Consider the following 15,985-nt stretch of genomic DNA (forward strand, 5'->3'; position numbering starts at 1 on the left):
AAAAATTTCCCAACAGTTACATTCTACAATTAAATTTCCCTTCAGTGCAGTTAAGTTTTATAAATTATTAAAAACTTTATTTCTGAATTCTTAAATACATATTCTGATACAGGATATCATAAGCACCAGGTAACTACTGCTTGTTTACAAATCATCATAAGAAAGACTTCAAAAGTTGTTTGTAAATCATGTTCGTAATGGAACAGCCATCGTGTTGAAAATTACCTGCTAATTTACTTAAAACTAACTCCTAATACTTACTGTTAAAAAAGGGTGTCTGGTGTTTTTCAATACTCTACTTTCTGTAAGTGTATGAGCCACTTCATCCTGAGAAATAAAGAATAGAAAAAGCGAGTCTGAATTAAGATATAAACTGTTAGTTAAATAATTAGGAGGAAAAGGTCAACACTTCTGAAAAGAGAAAGCTACAGCACAGTTTTTGAAAATGAATGAACCATGAAGAATAATCCACAATTTTTGAGAAAATATTTTGAAGTAAATCTAAGTTTGGCAAAATACAATTTAAAGTATTTTATTTGATTTTCTTTTTATTCTTTTCTTGCTTTGCAATGAGAACTTTAACTTTATAACCAATGCAAAGAAGCAAAAATGTATAATATTGGATTTGACAGTTTGACAACAGAGTCATCAAAACTTCGCAGTTCTGGTATGGATCATCTGAACAACATATCTACATAGAGAAACTGAATCAACTTGCAAGGAACATGCACAGGTAGTAGCTGAGGGGAAGAGAGCAGGGAGAGAGGATGGTGGGAAGAGGCCTCACCCTGCTCTGCAGTGGCAGCAGCTCCGAAGGACTGGGGAGAAAAGCCGGGCATTTAGGGGGTTCTTATTATGAACACACGACCATTTTATGCAATTCTATGTGTAATACATGCCAGGATTCCCCAGTCCCCAGGGACCAGACCTAAAACCCTGAGAGCCAAGGGGCTGGTTTAGCCATTTTCTGTAGCGTTAAGCTATGGCTGAGTATTATGTTATAAAGAACTGAAGACTAACTTAGTGTGACTCAAATTTCAACCATAATCCTGAAGAAGTAAATATATTTAGTCAGAGTATACTTTATTATTGCTACAAAAAATACCAATATAACATTATTGTACCGCACATGGTTATCAGACTATGCTCTGAAGATAAGATATTACTAAACAAGGAAGTAAACACAGATGTCATGAGTTTTAAATTAGACTTTTAAAATTGTCAAAATAGGAAGTTAAACAACAACAGTTAGTGGTAATAAATTATGATGCCATTTAGCTGAATAGCAATGCAACATCGAGTGTATATACTACAAGTACATACTGGGGGAAAAACAAACAAAAAAATCACTTAAAGGAGAAAAGCAAGCCTAAAGCTTTATTTATTGATTGATTTTTAAACATCAGTAATTCAGCAGATATGCAGCATAAAAAGCCGGCAGTGGCCAGTTTTTCTGGCATTGCCTCAGAAGTTTGTTATACTTGTAGCAATGTCCTAATAAGTGCAATATTAACCTGTCATGAAAATTTAGGATCAACAGATTTATTCCAAACTGGGCAGATGCTGTACAGCCTTCCAGATACAGCTGTCAATGCACCACTTTTCTGCTTCATATTATGCTGTTACAGGTATGACCTTCTATAGTGTATATTATATCACATCAGTTTGTTGAGACCGCAAATCTATTCTACCTAGTGACTGTATCCTTAGCACTGATCTTCAGAGTTAAATGTTATCGATAAATCCCCATGGCATACTTACACACTGACTGGGCTAGACAGCTAAGTTCAGGCTCAAGTCTGGTTTGTTTTTAGTTTGGGGAAGAGTGGAAAAACTGGTATTTAGTGACTGCAGGGAAAAAAAATACGACCACTTGTGAAGATCTAAGCATAATCTATTTTTTATTCTTTCATCAGTTTCTTATCAATATACAACCATGCTATGGAAGACTTAGAAGGACTCCCTTCAAAACAAAATTCCAGTTCTGAGGAAGTTGAATTTCAAACACTGAGGTGCTCCCATTTTCATCGCAGGAAGAAAGGCATGTTTCCTCACACACTTAGTCTTCTTGTCAGTCTACAAATTGGCAGAACAACAGAAGCTGGTCTGCTTTAGGGAGTGCCAGGTTCTGCCCAATCTATCACTGAGCTAGCTTTCCGTTTTCAGGTAAACAGATCAATGAACAGTTGCATCCCTGATCTCTTCAGTATTTCTCTGGCTTCATACATACTTCCACGAACAAGAATTTCTGCTCAACAAAGAGAGACAAAGTTATCCATGTTATCCAGTTATTTTAACTCCTCTAAAAATTAGGTGATATTGTAGCAGCCAGCAAAGTAAAAGGAAAACCTCTAAAATTAAAAAAACTGGAATGCTGTGAAGACTAGAAGGTTATCAATGAGCAGCAGCAGAACAGGAGCTCCTAGCAGTGAGACATAAGAGTCCCCCTGAGTTGCCCCTGGGTGCCAGGGGTGAGCAGAACCCTGGGGTAGGACGTCAGGCTGGAGATGGGGCCACAGCATGCAGCAACCAGACGCTTCACAGCCACAGGGCAACCCACAGAGATCGCTGCCATTTATTAAGTCTTACGGGGAGGGCCAATGCGATGCTCCTTCCCGTGCGGAATCAGGAGAATGCAGCAGCGATACCCTCTTTTCTTTCTGTATCTCCTGATGATGAAGAAAAGGGCGCTCGGCTGCTGTTCGTCCAAGCGCACGCCAGACAGCTGCTAGGGGCACACGGAACTCACAGCTCAGTCTCTTCTCCGTTCAAGACATAAATTTAAGTCTCTCCCTTACTCCAGAGCTGGTTTTCATGAAACTCAAGGAAATATAGTAGTCTTTGAGGTTTCTATTCCTTTACTGAATTTAATTAAAACTGATCGGCACATTCAAAAGTTGATAGAAAGTGAGTGACAGACAGGTGAACATGGAGCTAGACTGCAAAACTCCATGAGCCCTGTTTTCATAGGCCTACAGGAAAATTAGAAAAATCTGAAGGATATTTTAGAATAAAACATAAGTAAACCACAGTAGTTCCCATCCACACTCAGTTTTTATGAATACTGGTATTATTAGCCTCAAGTATTTAGAAATGTCAGGTAGATCCACATCCCTTAAAAACCTCCTTACTTAATAATTGGGATTATTTTTAATTGTGTCTCATGGTTATAGGAGCACGTAGGTTTCTTGGTCTCAACTTGTTCTGTGCAACTGGGATTCAAAACTTTAGAATTCCTAGAAACAAAGCTCAGAGTAGATGATCTTCAAGTTTAAACTTAGTAAAATTATGACCAAGCGCAAGAGCTAATAACACTAAACTAATCAAGCTTAAGTCACTGGACAAAGCCAGTTTAAAGGACTTCTTCAGATATCAGCTTCAGATTTTCTTGTTCCTCAAAAACAGAAAAAATTAAATTGTTAGTCCCATGCACAGCTATCTTATGTAACATAGCAAGAATAGAGCACAGGCCCATTGAATTAATGGCATTTATCTGAATAAACCCACAGTTTACTTAGAAAAATTTTTGAAGTATGTAATATGACCTACAATGTAATTTTCTTGTTTTAAACTTGGATTGCGCTACCTTTCTGGCCAGTGAACTCTCTCAATGCTTTAGCACACTCTAAATTATAAGCCACTGGAAAAATGTATGCAAAATGAGTACACATGCTTTTCTTGTTTTCTTGTCTTCTGAAGATACACATTTCTATCAAACTCAGTTGCCATCAAAAATCAATTACACCTTATGTATTAGATATTGATTATTCCATTCAAAAAAATGACCCAATATTAAAACTGTAATCTTCCTTACCTTTGCAATAATGACTTCTTTTTTCAAAATCTTCATAGCATAGTATTTCCCACTAGCCTTCTCTCGGACCAGGATAACTTTGCCAAACGTGCCTTTGCCCAGTAGTTTTAAATAGTCAAAATCATTCATTGTCTATAAGGAACAAACAACAAGGATTAGCAAGACTTATGCTATCTAGTTCCAATATGCACATACATGTCCACATATAACCAAATGCTGTTACCAATATGCTAAGAACAGTTTAAAAAAACAGGTACACTTCTATGATTAAGCCCATAATAGTTAACTGTATCCTTGAACCATGAGGATATATTGTTCAATAGTATGATTATAATTCTCTAAAGTCAAGTACTGCACAGTATCCTATACATACATTTTTACAAAGCACACACTGAACAAAGTCTTAGTCTATACCAGCATTTCATGAAGGCTCCACATCTAAGAAAGCTCATCAACTCCTGTATTACCAGGGACACAAGAATGTGTCATATCAGTAAGTTTTGTGTAAAACTAACCACTGCTCCGATGGTTTTTTTGAAACATTTTAGTAGGTTTGTCAGCTCAACTAGAGTGTCACACACAGAAAGAATTTGACCAGATGATCTCAGATCCCAAAGCAGTTTAGCCACTTTCCTGAGCACAAAGCTTGAGTCAATAATCATCTTAGTTCTGCAAGCTCATTTCACAGCCAGTTCAGAAGCATCGACCCAAGGGTCTATGCATTAGACGCAAAGATGTGGATGTAAACAGCACAACACTGAGAACACAGTGACTGCACAGTGTTTCTTTGGTGAACTCAGGGCAAATCATTGGCTTCCGCTGTGTTTCCACAGCCCACCTTTCAGCACGCTGTGTGACTGCCTTGGGTGCAGCACCACATAACCACACACAGACTGTTAAGGCACCGAGGAACCTCGAGGAAAGCAGTTAAAGGCTCTGAAAGACAACACACTACTGTTGTTATAGTACTGTCTTGCAGTATCAATAACCTTCCTTTCTTAGTGAATAATACACCTCAAAATATTTATAAAGAGTAATACTACTCGAGTCTTGGTTTTGCTAAGTTAAATATATTTAATCCTTTTATGTGTGAGAGAAAGAAAAGATCATGCCTTATCTTTCATCTTCCTAGCATTTCTTTCTATCACTAGTTGGAGTTTCAGGCAAGTTTTTGAATACTGACATTCCAGATAAACTTCTACTTGTGTCTTCCACAATGGAACTAGTACTTTCCTTATCCCTACCAGAGACACCTCAGACAGTGCCTACACATCTCACACACATTCCCAGTGTAGAGCTATTGGGCATATCCCCAGGTGTGCAATCACAAATAGTGGCAGTAAAATATATTCTCTCCTTTGAGAAAGTACAAAGGGTGAAATTTCCTTCTGAAATTATTTATTCCTTTAAGCTCAAGTGCATGATACTATTACTGTGGATCTCAAGTTGCTGTCAACAAACTGTGAAAATAATTTATGCAATTGCTCACTGAGAGTCAGTTTGAAATCTGCTCACATAAGGGGTGGAACTGAAGTTCCATCAACCACATTAATGCTGTGATTCCTTAGCTTTTAAGGTAACACCTGGATATTTCAAAGCTTTATTAAAGAGAAGATGCTTTCCATATATCAGTTTTCTAGCTATATCAGCAGGAATTAAACCTTTTTCTCATGTAATGGTTGGTTGGTAGCTCCTAAGCAAATTAACTTAGGTCAATTCCATTCTTTGCTCACATGTAATCTTACTTAAACATTTTGCACTGACAGGTCTTGTTTTGCTGCCAAAACAATCTCACATCAGGAAGAACAAAACTGCATTTACCCCAGTAAGTTACAGAGATTTCAAAGGCTCAGTATACTTCTTACCTAAAGGAAATACACACTAGTGAGTGTAAAGTTAAGTTTATTGACCACAGACAAATCCTTAAATGGTCAACCTTTCCAAAAACAAGTATAACGTGTTGCACCTAGTGATGCATGACGTAGTATGTGAAGTTGTGATCCAAATGTTATGCGGCTCCTAGTACTTAACCAACTAAAGGTAAGACTTCTCACCTATCACAGTCAGTACTTGGGAAAGTCAAGTTATCTACCTCAACAGCTCTATGATAACAGTCAAGCAAAAATACACAAAGAAACTGCCTTTGTGCTAAAGCAGTGAAATTGACAAAAACACACGAAAAATCCAAAATGCGTTCAAAATAATTCAGGCAGAAGATGAGTAATTCAGGGCAGAGTCCTCCGTATCTTCAGTCATAAAGCTATTACATTCCCTGACAAAAAATGGCTAACAGCCTTACTGATAAAGAATACTGAGTTAGCAACCATAACAAATCACTTCTAACAGTCAAAACTTTATGGGATCATAAGCAGCTTCACAAGGGTAACTTTTTCCCATACTTCTGATCTTCTTTGAGAGGCTGGACTTAGAGAGGGACCATCGGAGTCTGAACAAAACCAACTGAGAAGAGCAGCCCTCTGCCTGCACACAGAAGGAGGATCTGGGCTCAACCGATCACAGATACAGGTTTGATGCTAAGGGCAGCAAGCCAGCCAAATTGAAAGACTCATTCGCCCAAAATTTGCTTACACGATGTTCATCAAAGCAGCCATGAATCTAGCTGCAAACTCAGTGAAAACAAGTTAAAAATATATGTATATTTATAAGTGGAAGGTAATAGATTTGCAAGATTTTGAGCTGTGGCTTAACAGCAGGTTATGGTGGTAGTGCTAGTTCTAAGAATAAAGTCTCCTGCTCTCATTCTTTGAAGCTCAGCAGAAGGCTTAGAGATGATATGTCATGCAGGGTAACTCAAAAAGTCTGCCAAAGAACACAAGACCTTGGGAGATAAAAACACAGATGCCATAGCTAAGGGTGTACTGGAAACTGGTGGAAAAATGGAAATACTTCCCAAACCTGAGGGATGTTGGTAAGCAAGTTTGGAAGCTCCAATAAGATTGGATTCTTTTTCCTTGATGATTTTTTCCACCTTTTTCATTCCTGCTGAACTCTGAGCACTGAATATTTTGCCTCATTACATTACTTTTTGTTTTCCTCTGAAAAATCTATTCTTTACTCATTCTGCACTCTGCAAAACAAATTTGTAATCAAAGGAATAGGAATGAACCTACAGCAAACTGCACTAACCAAAGAACAGTATGATGTTCAGCTTTCTGTAAAGCCTATATACTCCCTTACGGATGATCTGCTCAAAAGAATACACCCTACCACCAGCGCTGAGAATTCCTACAAAGGAACTAATTTTTTTAAATTCCTGACTTGCACAAAGACTATACCACTTGAAGTCTGCATCTCACTTCATCAGGAAGAGATCCTGTTTATAAGGACTAGTACAGCAAGAAATAAAAGCAAGTTGCTAAGAATTTCTAGTGCTCCAAATTTTAATGATGCTATTACTGTAAAACTTGTGGCACATTGACACCGTTAAAAAGGGGGAAAAAAAAAAGTGGTTTGGTTCTTCTAGTTAATTTGGCCAGGAATGTTGCTGTCATGTCTGTTCAAATCAAATTCCACATCCTAAAGACTGTTTCTTTCATAAACCTTTTGCTACCTTTTTAGAGAAGAACAGGCCCACTCCTCTCTGTCTCGTTTCTTAATCTGATTATCCTCTTGTAGTCATATGTATACCATCTGGTGCATGCACAAGCAAAATTCACTGGGCTTAGATGTAAAATCAGGTGACAAAACAAGCTTGTAGGACACATTGTAAAAAAAATCCCTGAAATGAAAAGAAATCCAATACCAAAAAAAAGCAATAAAAATGCATTAAGTCATTATAATTGAAATGGTTCTGCTTATATTAACAACTAAAGCTTAAACAACAAAGCTTAAACAGAAGCTTTTCAGAAACATTTCTACAAAACAGAAACAGTTGTAAAAAATAGACATTTTCCCCAATTTCAATTAACATTGAGGGAGTGATAACTCTCCGTCATTATGGTCACTTAATATTTTTTATTCCAAAAATTTCTGAGAACCTTTAGCAAAAAGTCTTCCAACAGTTAGAAGGCTGCAGTGGGATTTTGACTTTTGGCAAAAAAATATCCTTGCTGTCATCAGTACGGTCTTCACTGGCTACATTCTGATCCATTATTAGGTGTTGAATATCACCATTTTTCATTTTACCTTTTTTTGTGGAGTTTGCTTTTGGCTTGTTGCCAAGGTCCTTAAATATTCTGCAGCACTCAACACGCACTGTCCCAGCATCTTATTTCAGCATGTCTTAAAGCATGAGCAGCAAGACAGAAAAGAAATTGATCTTCCTTCTTCCCACCACCTCTTTTGTTGTATGGGAAAATGCACCGCACTGTGTACAAGGAACGTATGCATTCCAGATAAACTACTTATATTAGACAGCATTAATTTTGACACCTTGAAGATGCTTGTTGTTATGCAGTGGTTTTGTACTCCACTAAGAGGATACACTGGCTTGGATTAGTGCTCAAATCTTTAATAGAGCAAACCCAAATCCCTTCCACATAATCGCGCTGCCTCTCAGAAATCCTGACACATCTCAAACGCTGCCTCTGCCTTGCTGTCATTTATTGTATTTTACCCTGGAGCACAACCACTAAACATCTATGCCGCAGGGCTAAAAGTTCAATGTCAACCTGAAAGTCTATGATGAGAGTGTTGTTACATCTGTATATAATTAGTTTTTACCTATTTCTATAGTGGAAAAAGGTTAGAAAATGGAATACAGTGAAATAACATGAAAGAGCTGTGTTTGCACTGCAACCTCAAGTTCTCAAAAGTTAGGACATGACATAACTAAGATTTCCTGTGACACCTTTGTTATATTCATAAGGGTCTAGTTTTCAGTTACTGATTTTTCTATGATTCTTGCTTCATACAGTGCAACAAACAAAACATGCTCCATGAGTTCAGGCACACATTCACTATTTCCATTGTTCATCACTGAAAGGCATTCAGTTACATTAGCTATAAAACTATTTTGCTCTGTCAGCAGAGTTCCAGACCTATGAGCCCAGTCCTATAGAAACAGGTTACTATTTCTCATGCAATTTCAATGCATTTCTTGAGTCATGTCAATCCTGTAAAGTAAGTGAGAGACATCCGTTTGAATGATTCATTCTTCAAGAGTAGTCCTTACTTACAGAAACACAAGACAAAATGGAAACACAAAATAATAAGCAATTTTTTGTTTGGCACTGAATCTTTAAAGCATGCTCTTAGTCGTGTGTTTATCCTATTGACTCTGGAGATACAACTACAGGTATGTTATAGCCACAATGTACATATCCCTACTTAAAGCAAAAGCTGTGAAGTACTGCATAAAAATAAGATATTGTTTTGTCTTACTTCATTGAAAACTAAAGCAAAGTTATTTTCCCAGATTGCAAAAAACAAGGTCATTAAAAGCCAAATCCTGCTAGCCTTTCTCATGCAAATTATCTGATTTGTACTGGGTATTATTTGCATGAGAAAGGGGGCAAATCTACTTGACTAAAGAAAATATTTTATTACCATACTTCTGAAAGAGTAAACAAACAAAAAATAAAATATGAAAATAATACTCAAACAATAAGCAGAATGTTAACATGTGCCTGAATGGTTAAACTTTGTTTTTCAGAAGTGCTGTACCAGATAGCATAACAAATAAATAAAACTAGAGCAGTTCAGTTTTATTTAAATAAAACAAATAAGTACTCTTATGCTTGTAACACACTGAAATTTATGTAGAAATACTATTCCCTGCATATTGTTTTATCCAACCAGACCACTCTACAAAAGTTATTTAATTATTAATCTTGTCAATTATTTTTTAACATCATTACCTTTCTTTTATGATGGGTTGTTGAAGCATCCATCTCTTCTTCTCCTATATTGTCTATCTGTGAAGTTGGACTACAGTTCATCCTCTCCTCTTCTTGCCTCTGAAGTCTGTCTGCTACAGCCTGGATTGCTTCTGTCCATTCTTCCCTATCATAAACAAGCCAATATCCCTATTACAAACTCATAAAACACATCCAAATAAATGGTTTATAATGTTTTTCACATGCTACATTTCTTCAGTGTTCAATTCTGATGTTACACGGCAGAAGACTCATAAATTAATCACTTCAATTTCTTTCCAAATTCTGCATTATGTTAAAGGTGGTGAAGCTGGCCAGCATCAAAAAGGACCATTGCACGGTTAATTTCGATAATTACCAGTGTCTGATTTTGTAAATATTTTAATAGTGAATACTTGAAAACACTTGCTCCAGGTATAATACAGCTCAGACCATAAACTGTCATCTCCTATCCAATACTATCTGGTAATAACTTGCTACTTTAAGAGACTTCTTGGTCTTCCAATATTTATTAAACCACACTCTGTTCAACTCTTTGCCTGTCTCCTCTTAAAACTCAACTTGTTGGCTAATCTCAAATTCCCCTGAGAAAGAGGCCCTCAGAGACAATTAAATTCCTACAAGTGTCATAAAACCCCGTGGCCGCACGGAGGGGCAGGCACAGAGGAGGGTTTTGGTGGAGGGACGACGAGGGGCAGTTGAGCTGTTCTGCTGCTGGCTCGCCAGCACAGACACACCAACCTGCACTCTGGTGGCATTAGTGAATGCAGTAAGAGGAGCTACACTGTGTACGCAGAAGAAGATAGGGTGGAGAAACAGTACCAAGGTAGACTTAAAAAAAAATAATTAAGTGAATACACTAATGAAAGAGAACAGAAAAAGCAAAGTTGTTGGTTATTTATTGAGACAACCAATATGAATAAAGCCAAATCATAGTATTAAACAGGACAGATGCCCACAGTGGTAAGACTCAGTGCATCTAACCAGAGAAACACTAACAAACTTTTTAGCAAGGTGTGGTGGATGCACTCGACCCCCCCAGCCCTGAACCCTAAATCACTCCCTGGGATACAAGGTACACCATCCCATAACTCCTACATGCTTTTGGTGCATTAAAAAAGTTAATTCTTAAGAGTTTGTATATTTACTGAAACAATAAAAACTAATAAGCAAACATAAAATAAATTATAACAAACATACTGTTTTGTGTGCCAAAAAAAGGAGCATATTGGGAGGAGTAAAAGGAAAATTTAAGACAGCAAGTCTGGAAAATACTTCAATGCAGGCTTCTGTTGTTCAAAATTTAACACTTCAGAGATACATCACGACATAGTTTTGGCTCATTCAAACACACTCTTCAAACATACTCTCAGGAAACTCTTACACCAGCTATGAGCTCAGATAATATTTTACAGAAACCGACTTATAAATTCTTCAAGTAACTGTTCAGATGTGCTCAGAATGTCACAGTGCCAAATGCTGATCGCTGTACAGTCCCAGCAGAGACTGTGTCGAGGCTTCTGCATAAAGAACACAGAAAGCAAAACAAAAATAAAATCCTCACCGTTCCTCCGGAGTGTCTACATGGAACGTCCTCTCTATGACAGTGGTCCACTGAAGACATCTGATAATGAATGTGTTTGGCTTTGGTCGCTCTGTTTTCATTAGTTGACATTCTAGAGAAACACATGAGATTGCCTCTTTTATACATTGCCAGTTGATGTGTGAAGAGCAAATAAAATTACTTAGATAAAATACATATAGCTTATAAAATACATACACCTACGCAGCATGCATTCAGCATGTATAAGGAAATACGGAGTGGCAAGATAACCATGGGTTTGAACAAAAGGCAGCAGGTAAGAATCAAGAGGTGAAGAAAGCTGAGGAACTGATGGAACTTTTATTGTTGCCCATAAAAAAGTGCCATCTCCACTTACAAACTAGGTCTGTGTTATGAGGGTAAGAAGACTATTAGATCCCGGATTGCTCTAGTAGGCCAAGGTAACAGCAGTAGCCACAGGCACATTCTTCCATCTGTACCTGGCAGGAGGAATATGACATTTTCCTTTCAATGGTAACCATGTCACAATTACCCACTCTACTGTCACTTCAGGATTAGATTTATTGTAAAATACCCTATCTGATAAAATTCAGAGGTTTGAACTAGTCTGATTATTAAATATAAAATAACCCCAACACACACACCCAGTGGGGCTGCCCCAGGAAATTATCTAGTTCTCTTTGTGCCCAAGGGCAGAATCAGGTCTACCTATGCTGTTTCCCACAAGTATTTCTTTAACCACTTTCTACAACCCCCAAAAAGAAGGAATTTCAAAACCTCTGTAAGCAAACTATTGCATCCAACTATAAGGAAATTATTTTTATAGCTGAAAGATTTTTCCTAGCATTTAATGCAACTGTTCCTATAATTTAAGCATATTGTTTCTTGCCCTATTGACTAATTTATCTTTTCAGCGGCTATGCCTTTTAGACATTTGAACACTACCTTACCTCTCTTCAGTCTTCTCTGGCCTAAATCAGTTCAATCAATCTGACCTCACATGTTGTGCTTTCAGATCCAAGATCTTCCTTATCACACAATTCTAGACATACAGTACTCTGCCTATTACCCCTTTGTCACAAGACCACAACACTGATAATTCAGGCAATGGTTCAGTAAGACTGTGTATTAGATTTTATGATGTAGCATACTGTATTAAATATTACATCTGCAAAACACCGACCTACCAGAACTCTTGCAAATATATTTAAATATTTTTGTGAAGCTAAGGTTACTCTGTCAAAAGTATAATTTGTTTTCCTGCAGCTACCACAAAATAGACACAAACATCACATCTCACGTTCTGGAATGCTATCACTTATTCAAAGCTGATCCAGATCTAACATGTGATTTAAAATGATTCATCAGGTTCAGAAATCAATCAATAATGAATATGGCAACAGGATTCCTGTTTGCTTACAATCAGCTGTAATTTGCTTTTGGTAGAGCTGCCACCGACCAGCTGACCTGCACCTTTTACTGATGTAGTTAACTATTCTTTAGCATAAAAGCTTGCACTTATTCTTGGTGAATTATATTTTATTTATTCCAGTTAATGTCAGTGCTTTACAAAAGTCATACTATATGACATGTACCACTTCATCAGGCATTATATACTTCCACAAAAATAAATTATGTTGGCTTGATGTATTTTTCCTTCACAAATTCAGGGTCCTGAAACCTAGCAAATTTCTAAACACCGAACATGTGTAAGTACCATCTACTCTGTTTTTGCTTTCTCACTTACGCCTTTGTTGCCAGTGTTAACTGTACAAGATACGTACTCATAGCTGACATTCTGAAACACAGCTGCATACTGAAAATACCTTAAAGCAATTCTCCTTAATATTACTAGTTTGTAAGGCTTAAAGCCTTAGTTCAAGGCACTGATTTGTATGCCCTAACACCTAAACAATTTGAGATACAATTATCCAAGAAACGGCCTCTGCCTCCGTGATATAAAGTACAGCAAATATCAGCAGACTTCCTTGTACTAGACCATCCTTAACACAGGCATGAAATAAGTGATATTAGAGGGGGTCTCTGTGAAGATACCTTGATTTAAGAACTTTCATGCGTACTGCAATTTTTTTATTTGAAAAAGTAAAGATGAGTGGAAGAGGATATGTTGACAGGACTTTTTTCTGCAGTTCTGGGCAGAACACTTCAGAAGCTTGAAACACACATGTATAAAAAAACAAAAGAGGAATAAAGTAAATATTGCACCACACAGGTGTGTATTCCTTGATGCACAAAGCAATATACTCAGCATACATCTAGGAATTATTATGTAAGTCAGACTGGTCACCGGTCAAGGAGATGACATTACATCTACCAAACCTGCATACACTGTGGAAACTCAAAAGAGAAACAGTAATCCAACCTCACTGCTTTTATAAACTCAGCTAAGTCTTGGATGGGACAACAGCCATCCTCGACATTTAGAGGAAAGAGCTACAGCAGGATGGACACACAGAGAGCGATTTAACACAACAGTTGGAAGAGAAAAAAGGAGGACAGAAACAGATGACAGGAACTTGGGGAGCCTGATGAAGTAGAGCTGCTTAGGATAGTTAACCAGGCTTGTAGCTGGGTGCAAACATCACTCATGAGATCTAAGAAACCCCCATCTTCAGAGATATGGTTGAAGTCCAAGTTATGATCATGGTGATGGTGAGGCTAGGGTTAACAGGCTATTTGTTTTCTTAACTTCTTCAACTGTAGCTCTAAAGAATGTGTCAGGCTACCTTAATAACAGAAGAGACCAGAAGCATTGTCTGCTTTAAGATTATCTCGTCTTACTCCTGACAAAACCATACTCTCATCTTTAATCCTATCACGCTTCAATCATGTAGGCTGAAATTTTCTTTGCTGGGTGTCTGCCTAAAGCTGCACACTGCTGGAAAATACTACTTTTTGGAGATGAGACTTAAAACTTGGCAAACCAAGACCTTTGATATCATTTTAGTATTCCTGTGCTAATGTAAGGCATCTGGCCACACTACATGTGGGAGGGATAAGAGTGCAGCGGGAGGAGGGTAAAAAATTACAATAACAATTACTAAAGCATAAAATAATTGAAAATCTATGCATTGCTTATAATCCAGAGGCTACAGCTATCTCCTGCCTCTCTACACCTGCTAAATGTAAAGCTCTTTCTCCTGTATTCATAATGCCTCATGCTATTCCTCAGACAACATGAAAAAGAAACTACCTCGTTGAGTCAAAATCCAATATGGAAAGATGGCATACTGCAAGTTATTTACAGAAGAGATGCGGGGAACAAAAGACTACAGAATAAAGAGAGAAGAGTGGAAATGGGACTGGAACCTGTGTGAGAAAGAAAAACTCGGGAGATAGATAGAAAATAGCTAGTTTAGGAGAAGGAAGGTAAAAGAAATACCAGGGACAGAAAAGTGTTAGAACAATCTGAAGGCAAAAAGGTACAGAGCCAAACCTGCAGAAAAGTCTGTACCAATTAAAAAGCACATCCTCTCCAGTGCCGCTAAAGGAGGCAAAGATTTTGAATTTCACCATTCATTTTCTGATTGCAAATACATACAAAAAATGCATACATTAAAATAGCATTAATTTAAGTTTCCCAACTGAAGCATGCAAAAATTGGAACTAACAGAACTAAGCCTGCCTATGTCCAAATGCTATCTTTAATATGGTCTTTACCTATATGTATACTACATATATAATAAATATACATGTTAGTATGTACATTATGTAAATCTGTATCTAATACATAGATGTATTATTGGTACTATCTATATTAATTTTTTCAGACAGTCCTCAAAGTGATAATGTGCATTATTAGCAAGAACAAAACATATGGAGGCATATACTAAGCTCTGTAACTACCAAACAGTGTTTACTCTCTGAGTTTTCATTATAGATGATTAACTAAATCAATTAAAGGTAATAAGAAATAACTTAGCAATTGAAAATGACACTGAAAACATTAAAAAAAAGTCATTTCACTATCACTGAAGGAGGCTACTGAAAAATAAAATCTAGCAAAACTTAATGAGCTGGTTTTAATATTTTGTTAAAAGTGGCTAAAGATTTCATTTTCTTGTGGAAGGTTAAAATTGAATATGTTTGTATCCTTTGCTTCTGAAGCAAAAAGAGTTACAGAAAGAAGCGGAGGACCAATGTATTTCTAACAATGCTGTGCTACCTATGCTTCTCAAGCAGATAAAAGTAACTGAAGTCTGATGATATTTAGTACACCCACATGCTACATGTGCTGCTGTATACAAAATGTATGGGATAAACAACATTCCTGTCATGCTTTCAACATAATAAAAACTTGTTTGTCAATGTCTTTCACCTACAGCTAGCAAAAGAAAAATCTATTAAGATGAGTAAGTACTCTAATACACAGTTACTGCTAATTACCAAAATATTTTTCTACTAATTACTCGAAAAACTGTAGTAGTTTTAGACAGACAGAATAGTTTGGAAACTACAACAGCACAGAAGAATGAGTGAAACTGGCTACTGAGAGCTGGCTCTGAATGCTCGAGTGATAGTTGGGTTATTACCAAGAGTAGAGAACACTCTACCATAATGTCTTCAAGTTTGCTACTATACATAAACATATGTAATTAAAGGGCTGAATCTCAACTCAAAACAGTTGGAAGTCTAAATTATCATTCAAAAAGATGAGTAAGCCAGTAAACAGACAGACTCAACTTTGTGTTCTTGTATGCTAGCCATCTACAACTTGGATTTACACATTTTAATCCTAAAGCTTTCTGT

The 15,985-nt window shown here is 37.0% G+C and overlaps 1 protein-coding gene across 3 annotated transcripts in view; it reads right to left on the reverse strand.

Moving 5' to 3' along the window:
- The window catches only part of AKT3 (AKT serine/threonine kinase 3), a 157,477-nt gene that overhangs the window by 46,321 nt on the left and 95,171 nt on the right, over nt 1-15,985 (reverse strand). For all 3 annotated transcript variants that reach the window (XM_065632040.1, XM_065632041.1, XM_065632042.1), the window contains exons 4-7: nt 11,216-11,327; nt 9,634-9,778; nt 3,815-3,946; nt 262-327 (exon numbers count right to left, since the gene is read on the reverse strand). In XM_065632040.1, coding sequence (XP_065488112.1) covers nt 262-327; nt 3,815-3,946; nt 9,634-9,778; nt 11,216-11,327 — 455 coding nt within the window. The remainder of the gene's footprint in view (nt 1-261; nt 328-3,814; nt 3,947-9,633; nt 9,779-11,215; nt 11,328-15,985) is intronic.

This window comes from Caloenas nicobarica, chromosome 3, assembly GCF_036013445.1.
Source record: "Caloenas nicobarica isolate bCalNic1 chromosome 3, bCalNic1.hap1, whole genome shotgun sequence".
NCBI classification, from domain to species: domain Eukaryota; kingdom Metazoa; phylum Chordata; class Aves; order Columbiformes; family Columbidae; genus Caloenas; species Caloenas nicobarica.